Consider the following 21,667-nt stretch of genomic DNA (forward strand, 5'->3'; position numbering starts at 1 on the left):
CGTCACTTAAATCCTTACTTATTCCCAAACATATTAGATGCAGATTTTACTTTATTCATTGTTTCAACCAAATTGCATTCTTCCAGCTAGCATTTTAGCTAGTCCTTAATAACTGTTTCATTTATAGTGAGTCATGCGCTCACGAGTTACTCATTTTCAATGATATAAGCGATCCTACAAATTGAGGTAATATTTTCAAAAAGGTATGCACGTTTAATTGTACAAGGCACATAACCATCATAATTTACATGTTTGTGAAGAGTGGTAATAATAAAGGCTAAAATTCTCATATAGTTCAACTAAGATCATCATCAATCAATTTTAGTTTTGTGTTTTACCTGAACAAACATCATAACTTTCCACACAATGGAAGGCTTGATGTTTCGGCGTCTCCTATGTTGATAGTCGGTGAATTTCTTAAGTTTTGCGACATAAATTCGAGCCAGTTAATCATTGAAACCCTGAAACTGGCTTGTGATAACAGGGAATTTTGAACGATAACTATACAATATTAGCATGATTACCATAGTTTTGTATCCCAGGTGTTCACTCGTTTAAGTTTCTTTCGCGGGAATGGCACTATAGGATATGAAGTTACAGCATTTGAAGTGATCATTCTTGGGATTGAATTTAATTGTGGACAATTTTATTGTTGTGGTTTACTTTTTTGTTCTGGTTTATTTTTTTATTTTTGTATTATCGTAGAGGTAAAAGAAAATCATTAATTTACATGAATAATGTTTAAACTTAACATTCTATTTAGTGAAGAAGTGATATCTTTATAGAAAAGTAATTATTTCGTCAAAACAGTAATTCACAGGTGATACAACAGAACATGTGGGACTTTTCTTGATGAGAGGAAATGAAAATCTAAGACATAATATAATAATCGGGAGTTCTCAGCAAAAATCGGAAAATATTATGTAATCGGGAGGTAGGCAATTGGAGTGACCCCAAAAATCTGGAGTTTTTTTCTTCCTCCGGCGTGAAAGTTAATGGGTATGGTGTATGGTTGCTTACATCAAAGCAAACTACAACTCAGCTTTTATGGTATTAGCATTGAACTGTATTGTTTTTGTTCATTGTGTTGTCATACTGGGATTACATTTTAATGAGTTAGGTATTTACAATTTCAAAGCAAAGTAAAAACATAATTACCGGTGCACTGATATATAATTTCCAATGCAATAATGCATAAACAAACAATAATCGAGTCAAAAGTGAGAGGTAGTGTTACAGCAACTCGTTCGATCAAATTATACACAAATCTAAATTTGGCAGAAACAATAAGAAAACAGAAAGTTAAATAAATTACTTTCTAAACAAGTTTATAACATTTCTTTTTAATAATCATGCACACTAACCTTGAGATAAGTATACATGTAATTTTTTTAAAATATCACTTTGCCTAAATAAATGCATTTAGAACTTACCTTGTGCATCTTCAGATGTCTCAAAGTTGTAGGTCGGCTTATACGCGGGTCATGCACTTTTTAGTGTTTACACCTGTTCAGTTGGGGGGGGGGGTCGGCTTATACACAAAACAGTCTTATACGCGAGTATATAAGGTATTCTTTGTTTTGTCCAGAAATATGTAAATAAACCAGTTCCAGACCTGTCTGGATGGTTGTGAGACCAGGATGAAGTCCACATCCACATATCCGCCCTGAACTAAGAGGATATCCATGCAAGTCTTACTATAGCGATCTATGAGCCGATGAAAATATTGAACAATAATGACGAAATTAAACGAGCTTACACTCTGCAAAACTGGACATTATTTTAAGGTCAACATTGAATGAGATGAGTTGGAAAATAAAAACATGATTCCAATTTGTTGAAGAACTTGGTTTTGAAGCAATCAATGCTGCTATTAGTGCAAAACGTTGATATTAATACAGTGGAACCCCGCTATAACGCGATGATCGGGGTCCATAAAATCGGATCGCGTTAAAAGCGGGGTAGCGTTAATGCGGGGTTTCACAATATTTAACTTTTTTTCCGAGAACATATACGTGTATACATGTACAATGATCAAAAGTCGGCTTATCATCAGATGAATATTAACTGGAATGCATTAATTAAGATATATTCAAAATAATCGATGGCTAATATATGGCTAATATATTTATAGGTTATTACTGTGCATTAAAAACATTTACTAATTTTTATTTGTTTGAACGATAATACAGATTGACAGATTGACCGATAATACCAGACTATCGCTATATCATGAAAAGTGTATCAACACCGTATGCTACCGTGCCGTCGTGGCATGCAGTTCATCCATAATGGATGTAATTTAATTGAAAATCGTACAGATCTAAAATATTCAATAATTTTGTAATAGTCTGAATTCGTCGTGTAAAATATAGGATGAACAAAATATTGAAACCATTTACTTGCCGTCTGATATCGTACGGTCATTGCATGCAGCTATTCCCGGGTCTACATACGGTGTCTGTACAAATTTCATACCGCTAAAATTTTATCATATGCGACAACTGCAAGAATAATTAACAATCAACGCATGATTTCAGCGTGCAAATAACTTTTATTTCAGATTTTGTGAACATCAAAAGAAACATGTGAAAACTGCTAAATTAATCGTTGCACAAAGTGCAAAGTCAGTGTGGTTCCAAATTTAAATTTCATCATTTCTTGAAAAATATATCCAATGACGTTTGCTTCTTTGCCGCGAACTTACTCGCCTTAAATTTGGAATCATCTCCATTGATACGGCGATCAAATTTCTCTGCTTGGGCTTTCAGAATTGGGCCAGAAATTGGAACACCTTCTGAGCGAGCTTGTACAAACCATTGGTACAAAGCTGAATCTAGGACATTGTCGTTGTTGTTGTTGTTGTGGGGTTTAACGCCATTTTTCAGCACACGATAGGCTATATATGGCGGCCAGTATTAATGGTGGAGGAAGAACCCGGGAAAACCCCAGAAAGAACCACCGATCCACGAGAAGCTACTGGCATGCTTTCTCACACATTGTCATTAGCTAACTTAACCCTTTTACGCTGTAAACCAGTTTCCTCTTCAAGAATGTTGGGTAGACTATGGAGCTTTCCTTCACCTGTTTTCCACCCTCGCAAAGTGGACTCGCTGATTCCTAGATCTCTGGCAAGTTGAGTTTGTTGTTTGCCCTTCTTTAGTTGATCTAGGGCATACAGTTTCTCTTTAGCAGAAAACGACTTGCGTTTTTGAACTTGCTTTTCCATAACAGTAAAATATTTTTTTATATAAGCAAACAACGTACACAGATAAAGCTCGATAACTAAGTAATGAAGGCCTGCAATGGTTACGAATCACTTTTTATATAAAACAAAATTAAGCTGAACGGATGTACAATTTCATACCCTTTTAATTTATAGATAATAAAGTGGATATTATTTACTTTCAACTGTTTGTTGTTTGATCACACCGCCAAGCACAGCATACATGTTGGCGGCTTTCGTCCTTTGATGTTTATTAAATTGTGCGACTCTTGTATCAACCACAGCTTTGTCTGCTGCTTGGCTGTGATTGCAGTTAAATAAGAAGCCCATGTCGGCTATTGTTTGAGCAACGACTGTATACAGATTTCATGGAAGACAATCACAAAGACGATTTACTGGCTTTACTCATGGATCCGTAATAAGTAACACTTCCGATAATGTTTACTTCGGCTTAACAATTCAAAAACCTAATTAAACCAGTTTTCTCTTCTAGAATAGAATACGGAGCTTCACCACAACCTGTTCAAATTGATAAATTTCAGAAGCCAAGCGTTGTACACACTATTTCTCGTACGTTATATATATTGTATTATTTTAGAATTCATACACGATCACTTCTCCAAAATCACTTAAAGAACCTGGATAAATTGTTAAGTTCCGATCGTTTATTATTAAAAGTCATACGCGAATTCTTCCACCAAATTATAATAAACGTTTTACACACTATTTCTCGTACGTTAAACAAATATTTTCACGGTCCGATAAAAATACACGTAAATGAATTTCAAATTTCAGGAACCATGCCACGATCATATTATTTTAAAAGTCACAACTAATCTCATGCCCAAAATGAAGTTAATTTCTTGTTTGTTTTTTTTTTACTTTTCTCCCAATTTTTTTTCTCCATGTGTGAATGAATATACGAAATTTCGGGAGCCATGCTACGACCGCGTTATATCCGAATTCACGTTATGGCGGGGCACGTTATAGCGGGGTTCCACTGTATATATATGCATATTTGTATCAATATCAATGTACCAGTGACTGGTATTGAATTATTGCTACTGCATTACATGATGTTTTCAAGGTCAGTATTGAAAAACATCTAATTTTTTTCAGAGTTTTTTTCTTAAAACGAATGTTTTGTAATTTTATAAAACATATTTATATGCATTTTGTGTCAGAGAATGATTATTTTCATATATCTATACTTACTCATTTTTGTCAACAGATGGCAAGCGGTCATAAAAATTCTTTGCAGCTAATGTGAAGTTTGTACTTGCTAATTCCAGGGCATCTGTAAAAGAGTCCTATATTACTTCTGTGTAAACAGTTAGCTAATTTTCAGTAAAATTTTCATAGTTCACTAAGCAGATGAATAGTGGCTATTTACACTCTTCTATATTCCTATTCATTTTTCTGTCTGGACAGGAAACTTATAAGCTGGAGAAATCAATGTCTTAGAAGCTGTCACAGAGCAATACTGAGAGGATGTTGTTTTTAAAAGAAAACTATATCTTCTTAGCCTTTTTTTGATATTAGTTGGCATGTTCCTCAGTACTGCCCTGGTAATATGTACCCAATACTTCCAGTCTGCTCAATAAAAACAAAGAACTCAATCTTTAATATGCATCTATATCAGTCAAAGAGCTAATAATGGTACCTTTTTTTAAATAAAAATTTGTTTACCTTCCATACTCCAATTTTGATTTAGCAGTATTCATATTGTTATGACATATGGTCTTAAACTAATTAACATGGAGAAGTAAAACCAGCAAGTTTTATCAAATGTAACAGATAAATTAACTTTCTAAATTATAAAAATAAAATTTAAGAAGAATTTAAAGCAACTCAATTCATTACAAAATAATCCTTAGAAAGTCCATCAGAAGACCAAATGAATCAAGTGTACAGAATGAATTACAGCTCTTTGAATGTGGTAATGTACCGGTATCCTTGAATGTGTTGAATTGCAAAGTCTTGATGTATCACAATTTCATTGTCCAAACTCCTTTGAATGAATTCACAATACATGTAATCCCAGAATAATAATTTAGCCCTGAGTTAGTGAGCACTTTGTAATTGCAATAAATAATCAAAGAAATAAGTCCTCTCTAATTATATCTTCACAAAGCATTAAACACATCTGTGGACTAATTTTAAACAAGAACATAGGATCTAGGAATTAATTAATTGTGCACCTTTTGGCCTTATATACACCTTTACGACTCTATATCACAATATTTCCCTACTAGGTCTATGTCACAAAATCTCCAAAAGGGACATATTTCACAATATCTTGCGCTGCAACAGAACCCACCTGACTCAATCATCCAAGAGAAAATTACCCCACACTTGTATATGGGTTTATTATTAAAATTTATGTTTGTTTTTAAGACTTGTCAACACCTATTTTTAACTCTAATGCAATCTGCAGTAATGCTCCAAAAGTAAAACAATAGAGATATTCATAACAGTATTCCAATAACATTTTTTTTAGTAACAAGTAACCCAAGTGACAGTAGAATAAAAAGTGATAATCTGAAGAAAGAAAATTCCATGTAGAAATGGAGCTGTAAGCAAGAAAATTCCATGTAGAAATGGAGCTGTAAGCAAGAAAATTCCATGTAGAAATGGAGCTGTAAGCAAGAAAATTCCATGTAGAAATGGAGCTGTAAGCTAGAAAATTCCATGTAGAAATGGAGCTGTAAGCTAGAAAATTCCAGGTAGAAATGGAGCTGTAAGCAAGAAAATTCCATGTAGAAATGGAGCTGTAAGCTAGAAAATAGCAAAGACTGCATGCATACATGTTTGATAGCTAGTCTCTCAACACTGAGGTAAGCGACATACTGTTCTGTAGTAATAGTTCTTCATAATATATGCACATATGAGTAGTGGATTGATTACCCTTGGCTACTGAAGATGTCCTGAACCTGGTTCTTTGTCAACTGAGGGGTTCTTCAACTGCACATAATTTTTCTATAAGCAGTTAATGATACCACCTTTACTAGATGATTAGTTTGCACTTATGTGGTGTTATGTATATTTAATTTGTATTGTTTGCTAGTTTTTCTCAATGATTACATGTTATGGATAACTGTGTTTTAGACTTGACCTTGTCCAAATCAGGTTCATGTTCTACCCAACCATTATCATAGATTTGTTGTTGTTGTTGTTGTAGGGTTTAACGCCATTTTTTAGCACATGATAGGCTATACACTGCGGCCAGTATTAATAGTGGAGGAAGAACCCGGGAAAACTCTGGAAAGAACCATCAACCCACGAGTAGCTACTGGCAAATTTCCTCACATTCCCATATTAGCCAAATCAGAGACTTGATCCCACACAGACAGAGTTGAGATCACAGTGTCCTTTAGACCACATGGCCACTCGGGGCCCCAGAAGATTTGTAAACAAGGCAATAAATAGTATTTTTCCGATGATTGTGGATTAAGTATTCAGATTATTATTAATGTACATGTTTGTTTGGACTGGGTCTACCTGATGTTTCTCATGATCTTCATTATAATTTTAATAATAAATTTTATATTGTTGACAACTTTGAATTTTCTAGAATAGAAAATTTCATTTATTGACAGAACAGTATTTTCAGAAAATGGTAATTGATTTCTAGGTCAAATAGAGGAGTATAAAATCTTGTTTATATTGGAATAATTTACTTTTGCTGTCAAATCTTAAAACAGAATAAATGTTATTGTTGTGTTCTGTGTTTCGTTTGGGTGGAATTTTTTATTCAGATTAATAGTCACAGGAATTACAAAGTGCTCAATAATAATTTTGGACAAAACACATGAACTGGAAATTATAGAGAATTTAGACAAGGATATAATATATTGTAACACTGTTATTCATCAAAAGAATGTTGAAACATTGCCATGTCAGATGCCACTACAGGCACATCAACACACTTAGAGTTGAAACTTTTATGAAACACCAAAGGAATTTAATTAGAATTTCATTTATTGGGACTGGCAATAGAACCTTTTGGACTATTTGTGACTTAGTTCACAATACTGTAGGATCAATTTTTAAGTTTTCACTTTGGGAAATAAATTATTTGTTGAATTTTACAAAGTTTGTCGGTTGTACTTAGTGTAAGACCATAGAGTCAAACTAGAAAACTTTGGGCTCGACCTTAGGATACGAATTTCTCAAATATATTTCAGAAAACCTTGATTTTTAATACTTAAATTCATTTGATTCTGAATTGTCTAAGTCCCTTGTATTATTTTACATATTTGAGAAATCTATAGAAAAACCAACAAGCTTTCAAAATGTCATCTAAATTGGAGAACTTTTAAATCCTATGCAGGAAGGGTTAGAGTTCTTGAAAAAGGATTAATTACTCCAGTTTGCCAGATATGATCTCTCCTAGGCAAAGACTTCTGTAACAAAACAAGAAATAGAAGCATTTTGGTCCGATATTTGCTAGAAAGGAACTTTTTTGATAAGTGATTTAGGTTTGATGAGTAAGTCTGTCTTGGGCCCTGACTTGCATGTAATATAACTGAGTGTGTGTGATTTGGATTTTTAATGTAGCTTTAACAATTTTTCAGTCATATTGCTATGATGTCTGCAGTGTGGCAGTTTATAGTGATGTCTAGCACTGGGGCATCATACCACAGACATGTAGCTTGATGTCCCACCCAGACACATTATCCTGACACCAGGCCAACCAGTCCTAACATTAACCTCTTAATGCTGAGTGCCAAGCGAGGCAACTGTAAGTACCATTTTTGTAAGTCTTTGGTATGACTTGACCAGGGATTGAACCCACGTCCTCCTGCATCCAAGGTGGACGCTCTAACCACTAGGCCACCAGATTGGTCTGTAATATAATTGAAATTAAAATAAAAGACAGAAAAGGAGTTAAGAATACTTGAGCTTCAGTTACAGAAAGAGGAAATGGACAGATACATGTAAATGCAGTTGGAGAAAGAGAGAGACAAATGCAACTTCAGATAGACAAAAGCAAAAGGAGCAAGAGGAGAGAGACAGACAAATACAGCTGCAGCTGCAGAAAGGGGACATAGAAAGAAAGAAAGAAGATAGGCTGATGCAAACGTGAATGCAATGTGAAAAAGAAGAGAGGATATACAGATGGAGAGGAAAGGAAGAAAGGGAATTTTAATTTAGAGTGAAAGGATTAGAACTGGCATGTGGACTCCCCCCCCCAGGCTTTACATGCAAATGCAGTTTATGATGTTGCCAGAAATATTAGGTTAGTACCAATTCACAATGAAAAAGAAGATAAACATTTTCCTCATTTTTAATAAAATTGCAAAAAAAAAAAAATGAAATGGCCAAAAGAGCATTGGACTCTATTATTACAAAATGCACTTACTGACAGAGCTCTGATATTTATATTTAACTGTCAGTACAACAGATTAGTGACTATGCTGTGGTTAAGGAAACTATCTTGAAGGTGTATGAGTTTGTACCCGAGGCACATCAACAAAGGTTCGCAAATTGCAGAAAATCAACTATGCAAACCTGTGCAGAATTTGCATGGTAAAAAGCACAATAATTTGACAGGCAGTACTCTTCTGAAAAGGTAGATGGAAACAACGATAACCTCAGACAACTCATTAACTGATGAGTTCAATAACTGTGTTCACAGTGACGTTAGCATCTTCTTTGATTAGTGCAAGGTCAAAATGTTAGAAAATGCTGCTCACACAGATGACAACTATTACTTGACTCACAAAACTTCTTTTCTCAGTAAGTCTTCCACTCAGAAGCATACTGGTAAAAAGCCATTTCATGCTCATAAAAATACTTTTAAAATTTCAATCAGGCACAACATCTAAGAATCAAGTTTCTGAAATGACTGACCAGACATCCTTATCTCTTCCTACGTACACCTATTGTAAGAAGAAAGTGTATATTATTTCTTATAGCTACAGACTGAACAAAATCAGCAACAGAATCAAGACAGTCATATTCCAAATGCTCTTATTTCTAGGAGGTCAAGGTAATGGTCATGTACTGAGCTCAATATATGTGTTGGGTCAAATAAATCATAGTCTGATTTTATTATGGAGAATTATGAACCATTCATGTCAAAATGTTCTATATCACTTGTTAGTGATTCTGCCAATCCTATCGCTGTAAAAATTGAAAGGGACACAGGAACTTCTCAGAGTCTTTTAATATTAGGTACTTTGCCTTTTTCTGTGAAGTTGTCTTCTAACAAAAGTAGTCTTTTGCAGGGAGTAAGTGCAGCTTTGTTACTGTTTCTCTCCATTGTGTAAATCTGTCATCAGACTTAAGTCTCAGGACCTGTTAACATTTGGAAGAGTGTCATCTTTACCCATCAAGGATATTAATTTAAAACTAGGCAATGACCAATCTGGATATAAGGTTATGGTTAATCCACTTGTAACTGACAAGCCTTGTTTGAATCAGAAAGTCCTATCCACAAAAAAAAACCTGATTTGTACCCAGCTTGTGTAGTTTCTAGAGCTATGACAAAGAAAGTTCTTGATAATGACGTTGATCAGGAAATTATTTTTATTTGCTGAGACATGTATTGCTTATCTTTTTCATGAGGTCACTTTTACTTCTTTTATTGATAAGTGAATATTTATTAATCACAGTGATCCTTCTTTTTACTATTCATTCTCTTTATGCTACTCAGGGTGACAAACTAGAATCACTAATTGTCATACAGGAATAAAAGCTCAAGATCTCCTGCTTTTCTCAGAGGGCTGTTAGCAAAACTGAAACCATATAGGTACCTATTTCTTATTTTGCTAACAACTGGATCCTTATTAGAAAATGGAAACTGCAAGAGGTACCCATTGGTAAGGAGTGATCAATGAGCTATCAAATTGTTTATCCTAATTCATATAGACAGGAAAGTTTTAGTCTAGCCCATGAAATGCATCTGGCTGGTCATTTAGGGATCATTAAAACTTATCACAGGATCTGCTGTCATTTTAATGGCCTTAAAATCCATTTTATCCTGAATATGACTACGGTCGTACTCTACTATGTATGTGTGTAGTGTCTCTAGAAACATGTGTTATGCATCACAAATATTTGTGCACTTCTTCACCAACACAGGAAATGGTTAAAGCATGCATGTGCAGTGAAATTTAAAAAATAACATGGTTGGAAAATAAATTGTTGTCTTGAAAATTGATTGATAAAATGATGGACAACAACTCGGATGTAAACATGGATGCTAATAGCAGAATCAAGAAATATTTACCTATGAAAACTCGCAATATATACTGCAAATCATAAATTCTTCCAACAATGAATTTTTGTTCAAATGTATGGGGAAACTGTCCTAAATCAGAGCTTGACAGGATTTATAAACTTCAGAAACAAGTAATTTTAATTTTAATTTTAGATGCATCTGTTGATCATCCCTCAAAAGCATTATTTACAGAACTCAAATGGTTCACAATATATGACAGGATAGATTTTCACAAGGCAGCTCTTTTACATAAATGTCTACATGGAACTACACCAGGACTTATTCAGGCCTTTTTTAACACAATACCAGTTGAGATCAATATCACATGGAAACCTTCTTGCACCAAAACCAAGAACAGAGCAATTTAAAGAGTTTCCAATACTCTGGTACAGTTCTGTGGAATAAGCTTCCACTACATGTAAAATCTGCTGAAAATATTAGAGTATTTAAGAAGAGATATTATGAGCATGTATGTGTTTCTAACAGATAATGGAATTTTGTATTTTAATACCAAACATGTTAAAATACACAGTAATTATTGCTATCTAATAATGTGCATTTTTATACTCTCATTAAGAGGGCATCAAGGGAGAATAGTCCTTGACTAATGAGTCACCCTCTATAAATAAAGCATTATTATAATAGCGGGCGGTATGACTAAAATGCAAAAGCTACAAAAAGTGCAAAAAGTTATGAAAAGTTGCAAAAAGTTACGAAAAGTTCATTTAAAATTATAGTAAAATAATAAATAAAGACAAACAGTCACACATACAATTACATTTTTATAAAGGATATACAACATATCAATTTTTAATGAACATTTTTTACAATTTTTTATAGTGCCTTGGTATTAAGGCCATTAGGATACAAAATATCTTATGAATACAATAATTTTCTTTTACTAGTTTGTCCATGTCTCCATGCACAATACCTATTGGCATGAAAGAAAAATCACTTGAGAGTGATCATTGGTATTAAAATTTATTGAAATGTTAACATTTTATACAATTTTATATAGTTGAAATTGTCCAGCATGTTACATTTTTTAAGGATTATCAAATAAATCACATCAGTTGATATGCAGTTAGTGTTATAACATAGAGAAAATACTTCTTTTGTATTGGCACTGCTAAAAGAAGTACTTTCTCTTATTTTGCACATTGAGAGCACCAATGTCTGTTACATTTAGATGATGATTATTTTCTGTCAGTTTAGTTCTAATTAAAAAATCTTGCAAATTCTTGGATCTTCTATAAGCAAGAATTGGTCTACTTTTGTAAAGTGTTTCTATGCCATTTTTTTTAGGATAAATTTAGGAGACTTCAATATTTATTAATTATAAGACCTATATTTGATAATGTAGGATTATATTGTATTGTGAAAGGAATTTTATTTTTCTCTATATTACATTTTGCTGTGTTTAAAGCCTCATGTTGAGTAAGATTACAGGCTTTGTTCAGCGCAGAATCAATTATATGTGTAGGATAATTTCTGATTTGGAAATATGTTTAGTGGATATTAGCTTTCTTGACATGACTACTGTAGAGATAGTGTTATCAATATTTATTATTAAATTTACATCTAAAATTGAAACTTGCATACTAGACGCAGTATAATTTAATTGTCGGGTGAAAATGATTTAGGCGATCAATGAATTGTGTTCAGTTCTTCTGATGAATGGTTCCAAATCATTAAGATGACATCTAAAAATATAAACCAAACAGATGGGTTAAACTTTTCATTTTGAAGAAAATCTTTTTCTAATTTACCCATGAAAAGGGAAGCGTATGAAGGAGCCATAGGACTACCCATTGCTGTACCCATTATTTGGATGTAATTCATATTATTAAACTGAAAATAATTATTTTTCAAGATAAGTTTTATTATTTTACAAATATCTTCACTAGACAGTGTGATAGTATTAGGACTGTTATCAAGAAAATATTTACATGCTTCAATGCCATCTGTATCCGGAATGTTGGTATACAGTGATGTTACATCTAATGATGCCAGGATTGAGTTATCAGATAGCCATGGAATAGACTTTAACTTTTTAATGAAATTAGCAGTATCTTTAATGTATGAAGGAAGTGATTTCATTAAAGGTTGTAAAACACTAAAGAATTATGAAGCATACAGTAAATGCGAAACTAGCTGCACAGAATTATCAGCGTTTGTGTTATTTTTTTATCCCAATTCTCAAAATCAAAATTTAATATATATATACTGACCGACCTGACTACTTTGATTTTGATTTTCAGTTTCACAAATTATTTTGTGCAATAACTCATTCTACATAGGATTTAATATATCTATTTTTGTATATAAAGTATTTTCAAATAGATCCATTTTGCATATGGTATCCTTTTCACATAAAGGACTTACTAATATCTGCAAAATATTTTATTATCGGTTACAGTCGGTTTTTCTGTTTCACAAATGAAATTATAATGTGCAATAACTGATTTTTAAAATCCTTTAACATATAGTTTTAATAATGAGTGTTTATAGGTTCTTTAAACATGGCTTACTGTCTGCAAAAAGGACCCAACATGCTCTTACCACGGTTTCAATCACTACTTCGATTTTAAGAAATGTAAGAAGACTTATAAAGTTTGAGAGTATACTGACTTTGAAGTCTTTATGGATGGAAACTGCATTCATTTGCCTAAATTGGATTAACAGAAAATTTTGTCAGCATTGGTCAAGAAATCATTATCTACATCTGGCATAAGCAAGGTGACCCTTAATAAGCCGATGGTGGTTTTTTTATCAGTCAACTTCATTCAAAACTGATATTGTAATGTCCATGATGGATAAATTAACTTGATTCTCACACGTTTGTTTATTTTAATTGTTCTTTTGCGCACTCATAATTAATCATTTATGTGTAAGCAACATACAGAGAGTTGCGAATGCGGTAATTATCTTACAATTAATTGAGTTACAGATTTGTGACAATGTCTGAACACTGACATCAAAGAAGAATCTCTTTAGCAACCCCATGTTTTATTGAAACTAAAAAATAATGATAACTTTTTGCATATGCAAAATCTAGCTTAAAAATTATATATTGTGGTCTGTATAATCTTGCTTTTATTTGTACTTTGCGTTCACTGAGAAAATGTCGAAGAAGTACACTTTGTTCTGTTTGTTCTCAGGATTGTAACATGGGCTGTATTTACTGTGAGGTAAGTGCCTTCTTCTCCTTACCTAATTAATTCATTTCTGTTGTAAGGCAGTGTTAATTATATGGTGTCTCCTTACATCAATGAAAATGATTGCATTAAGATAATGTCTCTTGAGGAAACAGGCAACTCTGCAGAGTCAAGAAAAGTGCAATATTTGTTTTAATGTAAAAGTTAAGTGTACTTCATGCATCAGAACATCTAACTTGATTAATAAACTCTAAAATGTATTAAACATGATGTCATAATTTTACCTATCTATCTGAAATCGTTGTGATTTGTATACATATAATATCCTATAATATATCAACAGAATGGCTGAAAAGCTCTCTTTATATCATGGTGCAGATAACAAGATACATTTCCTGTATAATAAAATATTCCTGGTTTTAAGAAGATACTATGCACTCGTTTTGATTTTAGGATATTCCTGTGTGATTGGAATCACATATAACGACATAGATGATAATCAGTTAAACATACTAAACGAACAATATCGCAACTACCTAATGTATCTTGATATGATAGTTTCTTAATATCAGCTTTAACTGGATATAAGACATAAATCATCACCTGCTACATTTCAGTACAACACACACACACACACACACATGAATGATAATTCTGTATTGTTATTAAATGTCATCATTTAAAACAAGGGTGAAGTGAGCATATCATTAAGTATAGGGACTGTAATGCTGTGTTGTTTGTACAATATAGCTGTGTTCATTATATTTATATGCATAGATGAAAATGCGAAAACTCTGTAAAACATGATAATCGCTATGTATCTATGAATCACAGATATTGATACATATTCCTGCACATACATACACACATGCAAACATCAGCTGAAATATATGTTCCTGATAATTTAGCTAAGTTATAAAAAAAGGGGATACTTGTTTTATTTTCGAATATTTGGTCCAAAATTTCCTTTTGTTTGCCGAATATAATAATCTAATATTACTTAAAAGTTCAAAAGAGTTGACAGTAGGATTACGGTGTATGGTGGAATTCTATACTATAAATGGCCACAAATTTTTGTTGACATTTTCTTTACGTGAATTTTCTAGACATGCCAAATATAATAATCTAATATTACTGGAAAGTTCAAAAGAATTGACAGTAGGATTAAGGAATATGGTGGAATTCAGTACTAAAAATGGCCATTAAAATTCATTTGACCTTTTCTTGATGTGAATTTTCTAGACATGCCAGATGTGGGCGCGCTATAAATGTTAGGGCATTGATGAACCAGACTGAGAAGTATGGCGGAGAATACCCCTGGACTGTGTGTGTTGTGCTGCAGTACTTGCAGCAGGTCATTTAGAATGCTTGATGTTAATGATGATCATAGTGATAATTATATTAAAGACAATATGTTATTTTGTGGGACATTTTGAATTCTAAACCGTATTCTTGCCAATAAAATTATTTAAACTGAAGACTGGCATGCAAAGGGAAACATTTTCTGTATTTTCACATAATTCTGACAATTCTATTTCTTCAAACTCCTGGATGTAAATTTTTACTTATATATACAACAAACATGATATACAAATTCAACATGATAATTTCAATTTAGTTTGTTAATATGGATGGGAACTATGTGCATGATGTGAAATTACTGCAGTATTTAGTTTTAACTGATCCTTGTTTAGAATCAAAATACATACTTATTGAACGTCCCCTATTTGATTGTATAATTTCTAATACTGTGTTTATTTGTGTGCCACCGTTCTGATGGTAATTCATTTACAACTGCTGGCTCAACTCCTCACCCAACTCCCCAAAACTGGCGGTAATGACTCACGCTGAAACTATCTGTGAAACCGGGTTGGGATCTACAACATGGTTGGAAGAGCCTGCTATGGAAGACATTCAAATTCCACCATTTCAATCAGCTTCAGATATAGAAGACAATCCGAGGGATACGACCTCAGAGCAAAAGTGTGATTCTGAATTAAATGATGATTGCACGTACGTTCCGAATTTATCTACAATACAGGAAGAGTCATCTCCAATACAAACAGGAAGAAAATCACTAGATGCTCCTGTTCCTAACACAAACTTTGAACAAATACTCAGTTCACAAACAGACATCACTGCAATTGATTCTGAAAACGACAAATTATACCTAGAGGAAATTTGTGCCAGGTCCTTTAAAAAAGTTCATGGATCTCAATATCTATCATGGACGTGATGAAAGATCCACAGGTTGTGCTACAAGAGATCCCATCTGGAAGAAAAGATGGCATATATTTTCTTATCTGTAACATCGACAACATCATGAAACATTTTTTTCGGGGAAAAGGTCCGAGTTCTGGGACAACTGTGGCTCTTGGGCCAACTGTGCATGAATGGCACTCAATTGATGATTGTCAAATGACAAGATTTGTACTGTATCGAGAGAAACATCAACAAAAAGTGCATCTATGAGCCATTACAACCAGAACCCTTAGCAAATGAGATCATATAAGTTCACAGAATTTACCAAACTCTAAAGAGTTCTCCGTCAGGACCTGATCAGTTCAAGCAGCGGATAATGTGGTTCCAGAAAGCTGGTAATCTCCTTCCTGATATTGCAATCAACATCGTGCTTGCCAAATACATTGGAAAATTCTCGTCCAAAACTTATCATGCATCCGTGAAACAGACGTCAAAAAACGTCATGTACATTAGAACAAAGCCCTCTGGTAGAGAAAGGTTAGCAAATGAACTAGAGCACAAAGGAGTGAAGGAAGGAGAGAGAATGGTAAATTCTGAAAGAAATGATGCTTACCAGCAACCAAGAAGCAAGAAACAACTCCGAAATATTAAACATTCAATAGCAAGAACAAAGCACAACCCATCCAAATCAGGGAACTTCACCTACTATATTGTTTGCATGGAGGAAATGACCAAAACAAGCGAATTTGTCCAAACTGTGAAACATATGAATGGCTTACAACACCCAGTCATGCTCTTTACAATGAACAACAGATCACAGACATTAAGAGGTTCTGCTGTATTGAAGGCAGTAGTGTTCTTGGAATGGACATAACCTACAAACTTGGTGATTTTCATGCGACTCCGACAGTTATCAAAGACTTGTCCATTAAAAGGCGATCTACAGATGACCATCCAATTGTGTTCAGCCAAACTTTCATCCATACCAACTCCAGCACCAAAGCATATTCTGCATTCCTCCATGATGTCGCTGACAACTTGACAGAAAACCAGATCGAGTTACTGACAATCAGCACAGATGAGGAATTGGCATTTCAAACTGATATAAAACACTGTTTGCCTGTAGCACACATGTTCTTTGTACTCGCCATCTAAAGCAGAGTGCAAACAGAAAAATGGAAGATGTGTTTTCATTAAAAGATTGCCAGGAAGTTCTTGATTTAGTGTTTGGCTCAAATGGTTTTGTCCAAAAAACAGACATTGACACCCACCAAGAAAGACTAAACCAATTATGTTCTGTCATCAATGACAAAGATTCGCATGCCTGTGAAAGAAAGTTCCGCACCTACTTTGATATATGATTGTATCCAATACTCAAAGAACACATCACAGATCCGGTCAACAATGGCAAAATTACAAGCACATGGACAAACAACAACTCTGAGAGTGCAAATCAAACTGCTTCAGTAATTAGCGACCAATGAGCAGGGAGAGAGATATGTCGTTCCTGAGAAACATGGGTAATTGTCACCTCAGTGAATGATATTTACACCACCTTGCTGACATTGATCACTAGGCCAGAATGACAGAAGAATGGGATAAAAAGCAAAAAGATTTCTCACTAACTGCGGTAAAGACCATCCAGTCATGATGTACTAATAGATGGCAGAAGAACTGCAAACAGAACTCCTTCTGCAGGTCAAAAGTCGAACCAAATTCGAAGAAAGTGAGCAGAAAGGTCTAGAACACCATCAAATAAGCCAAGTGTGAAATGCAAACTGATGTTGTTGTTGTTGTTTTTGTAGGGTTTAATGCCATTTTTCAGCACACGATAGGCTATACATGGTGGCCAGTATTAATGGTGGAGGAAGAACCTGGGAAAACCCTTAAAAGAACCACCGACCCACAAGAGCTTTCTCACATACTACATTGGCTGAATCCGAGACTTGAACCCATGCAGACAGAGGTGAGATGGCAGTGATCCTTAACGGAGAGTGCTTTAGACCAATCAGCCACTCGGGGCCCCCTAAATGCAATCTGTAAAGTGCAGTCTATATAAAGTAGTTATATACCCACACCAGGTGCCAACTGTTGTCACATAATACTCAGATGAATTTTAGCTAATATTTGGACAAAATATCAACAAAATATGGTGCATGGATGCTCGTGAAAAACAGTAAATTTAAAAACATCACTACCCTAAATAACATCTGAGGAAAAAAGAAAATTTAAAACCGAAACAAGAATAAAAAATAAAAATGAGACAATATTTTACATAAATACTCATGTTTAAATTTAAAATGCGTATGCCATTTTGAAAGAAATCTATAAAATATAGATTTTAGAAGCACTTTTCGCACCTGTTTTAGCTTTATTTTTTGAAGCCAGAATAAAAAACCTTTGCTATTACTTACTTGTTTTAATAAGTAAATGTCGAGAAAATGACTTTGCTGTAACTTTGAGTGACCAAAATTTGGATTTCAGTTATGACAGTAACCTTTGTAGCAGCTGTGGAAACAAAATTTCTTCTGAAACATTATCAAATAAAGGAAATAATTGTATGGTTAACAGTTATTGTAATTTTAGATATAGTATATAGCTTTTGGGAACAAATAAGCTTAAATAATCAATTCAAGACAACTTTTTTTGTCTTAGCTTACATTAATTTTTGCATTTTGTCCCAACTTTTTTTTGTAAGTTTTCGTAAGTTTTTGTAACTTTTTGCAACTTTTCATAACTTTTCGCACTTTAGTCATACTTGATAGCAAGGGTAGCAGCCACAGCTGCTCCACGTGAGCTTGATGTTGAGAAGAAAAAAACCCCCAATAATCTGAAGGAAAAAATCTTAGAGTGACAAAAATACCTTAGATTACACCTGCAACCCATTCTGACATAGGACCCTCTCTATCATACTATATAAGAGAGAAGGTACGTAACTTCCAAATACTTGGTTCCACCCATGACCCTTGATTTCCTTCTGCTATTTCAATCTTTAAAGGCACATGACCAGACTCTATGGCTTGTTTTACTCCTGAGATAGTTTTCTATTCATCAAGCCTAGATTGACTTTTCTGCGTTGTACCAAACTGAAGCTACGGGCTCCAAAACATGCGAGTTTTGCGAATTTTGTCTCTTGGGATGACCGGTGAAAAGAATTATATGTATCATGTTTGCGACTCTACAATACATCCCTTCTTTAATTACAGAACAGTGGTAGATGCAAAAGTAAGTTTTTACTTACCAGTAACTCGATTCAACTTTAGGAATCTTGTTCCATGGAAGAATTAGACATTGTCCTTTTCACTGCACACATCGTAAACAAGTGACTATCATTTTAAAAATGTGTACATTATGCGGCACAGACGTCTATGGTGAAATATGATTGGCTCGAAAGGATATACTTAAATAGCATCAATTACATCCATATCTGATTAAGATAAGTATATACACAAATTTTGATCACATTCTTTTGAAAAGTGCTAACAAGACTGTCCTTAGATTAATGACAGACATAGACCATATCATTAATTTACTTAGCCAGATGGGCTAAACATGATAAACTTTGGAAGAAGAGATTCATGTCAGTTAGATGTTCTCAGGAATTATGTTTCTAATATTAAAATCAAGGATGATATAGTCTCATTCTATGCTACTTAATTAAATGCAAACTACCCTGATATGAACATACCCGTGAACCCAGCTGCGTAATAAACAAACTTTTAAGTGATCTATTTTAATGGTTTCCATCATGGCACATAATGTGAACCTCATCCTTTCTGTAGCAATCTCCAATACAATAATTCTTACCAATATTAACATTGTTTGCTTTCCATACAGGTCCAAATTGTGCCTTCAATGAGACTATAAAGTCCGATATGGCCTTAGGATATCTCCTTACATCATATGACAGCAACGTTTCATCAGCAAGTTTCCTGAAACACAAATGAACTTTGACCTACAGTTATGTCCACTTTATCATTGATATCCTTAGATATGTGAAACCCTATTCTCAAAATGTTTCCATTATTGATCTGACCGATGCATAAACACAATGTTAAGTTGAAGACACATTTAGAATTGAATGTCTGACACGTAGATTGACTAAATTTGTATGCGATATAAAATACAGCATCATTGACATTGATTGACATAAGAGAGATATGCAGAGAAGGTGGGTCAGTTTTACTTACCAGGCTAGAACTCCCCACAGTCTTGCCATGGCCAATGTGTAGTTGAAGGATGGGTCTATAAATGATGTGAACATGTGGAATGTTTCATATGCAGAGTGATATAGCGGGTAGTAAAGTATGTTCCATTTTTTCTGAAATAGGGTATAGCTGTGTTAATTGAGAAAACAAATAGGATTTATTTCAGTAATTGAACTATAGAAAATTTAAGTTTCTCGATCCAAGACTCACATCTTTGGAATTAATTTTGTTATTTAGGAAAGACTGTTCGGAGGATTCGCTGGTTGTTTGGTCTTGTGAGGTGCCCCAGTGGTCTACCAGACTATGGGACTGATGATGATGATGACTATATACAAACCACGAGATATAAAGCATGTGAGGAATTAAAACTGTCTAACATATTAAAGGCACTATATATTATCATGCAAGCTTTTGTAAGATTCTGGAATAGGCCAATTCCTGTTCTTTCATTTCTGGACCACTCCAGTATCCTAGTAGTTAGAACGTCTGCCTTGGATGTGGGAGGTCGCGGGTTCAAACTCTGGCTGAGTCATGCCAAAGTCTTGTAAAAATGGTACTAACAGTCGCCTCTCTAGAGGTTAGTGTTAGGACTGGTCGGCCTGGTGTCAGGATAATCTGACTGGGTAGGACATCATGCCATATGTCTGTGGCCCAGTGCTATACATCACATCACCATCAACTGCCACACTGCAGACATTGTAGCGATATGACTTAACAATTGTTAAAACTATGTTAAAAATCCAAAACACCCACCCTCCCCCACACTTTTTCATTTCTGAGATCTAGGAGTATTTGTGCATTTAAAGCAGAGTTATGAGATCGCCAAACAAGTGTGTCGACATGCTATACACCATGGCCTATTTACATGCCTAAGTCCTGTCAATTGTTGTATGGATGCAAACTTAGTTGTGGGGGTGGGTGGGTTGACATTTAGTATGTGCAAACAAAGCAACAGCCGTTTAACATGTGTAACTGACTTTGATTATCACTATAATAATGACCTTATTTAAAGAGGGTAACACAATTAGCTAAAAACTAATCTACCCTGAGGCCCTCATACAAAGGAATTTATTTATTTAAGCTGCATCTCTGAAGCCACTGGATATATTGGCTTTGGAAGAAGGAAATAGAGTGGGCATTTCTAATCTCAGCTGGAATACTATTCCAGAGTCGAGTTCCAGAGTATTGGAAACTTTTTTTAAATAACTCCTTATTTGGTTTGGGAATTTTATACTGTTTGGTAGACATGGATCGCAGGTGGGGAGTATTACCAGGCAGCCTATACTGGAATAGTGATTGTAAATATTCAGGAGCACTATTCTGAGATATCCTGTACATTAATTTGGCTTTTCTCAAACAGATTCGGTCTTTAATAGGTAATATTTTTAACCTACCAGCTAAACTTTCCTTGCTTTCTTTCTGGATTGATATTAGCCCAAATGCTCTTTTTTGAAGATGTGCCAGCTTTGCTATGTTTTTATCATTTGAATTACCCCATACTGTACTACAGTAGTCCAAATAGGGTTGTATGTAACTGTTATAAAATAGTTTCCTGTGCCTTTCAGGGAGAAAATGTCTTATCCTACTGAGAAGCCATAAACTTGAATTGACTTTTTTACTGGTATGTTTGATATGTTCAGTCCAT

General features: G+C 34.2%; 1 protein-coding gene across 1 annotated transcript in view; it reads right to left on the reverse strand.

Annotated features, from left to right (window-relative positions):
- Positions 1-21,667, reverse strand: part of LOC149786196 (glutamate carboxypeptidase 2-like) — a 158,837-nt gene that overhangs the window by 13,345 nt on the left and 123,825 nt on the right. The window contains exons 18-20 of the mRNA XM_089976552.1: positions 20,005-20,135; positions 19,622-19,746; positions 4,442-4,523 (exon numbers count right to left, since the gene is read on the reverse strand). Coding sequence (XP_089832678.1) covers positions 4,442-4,523; positions 19,622-19,746; positions 20,005-20,135 — 338 coding nt within the window. The remainder of the gene's footprint in view (positions 1-4,441; positions 4,524-19,621; positions 19,747-20,004; positions 20,136-21,667) is intronic.

This window comes from Sinohyriopsis cumingii, chromosome 12 (assembly GCF_028554795.1).
Source record: "Sinohyriopsis cumingii isolate HCF-2022 chromosome 12, ASM2855479v2, whole genome shotgun sequence".
Classification (NCBI taxonomy): domain Eukaryota; kingdom Metazoa; phylum Mollusca; class Bivalvia; order Unionida; family Unionidae; genus Sinohyriopsis; species Sinohyriopsis cumingii.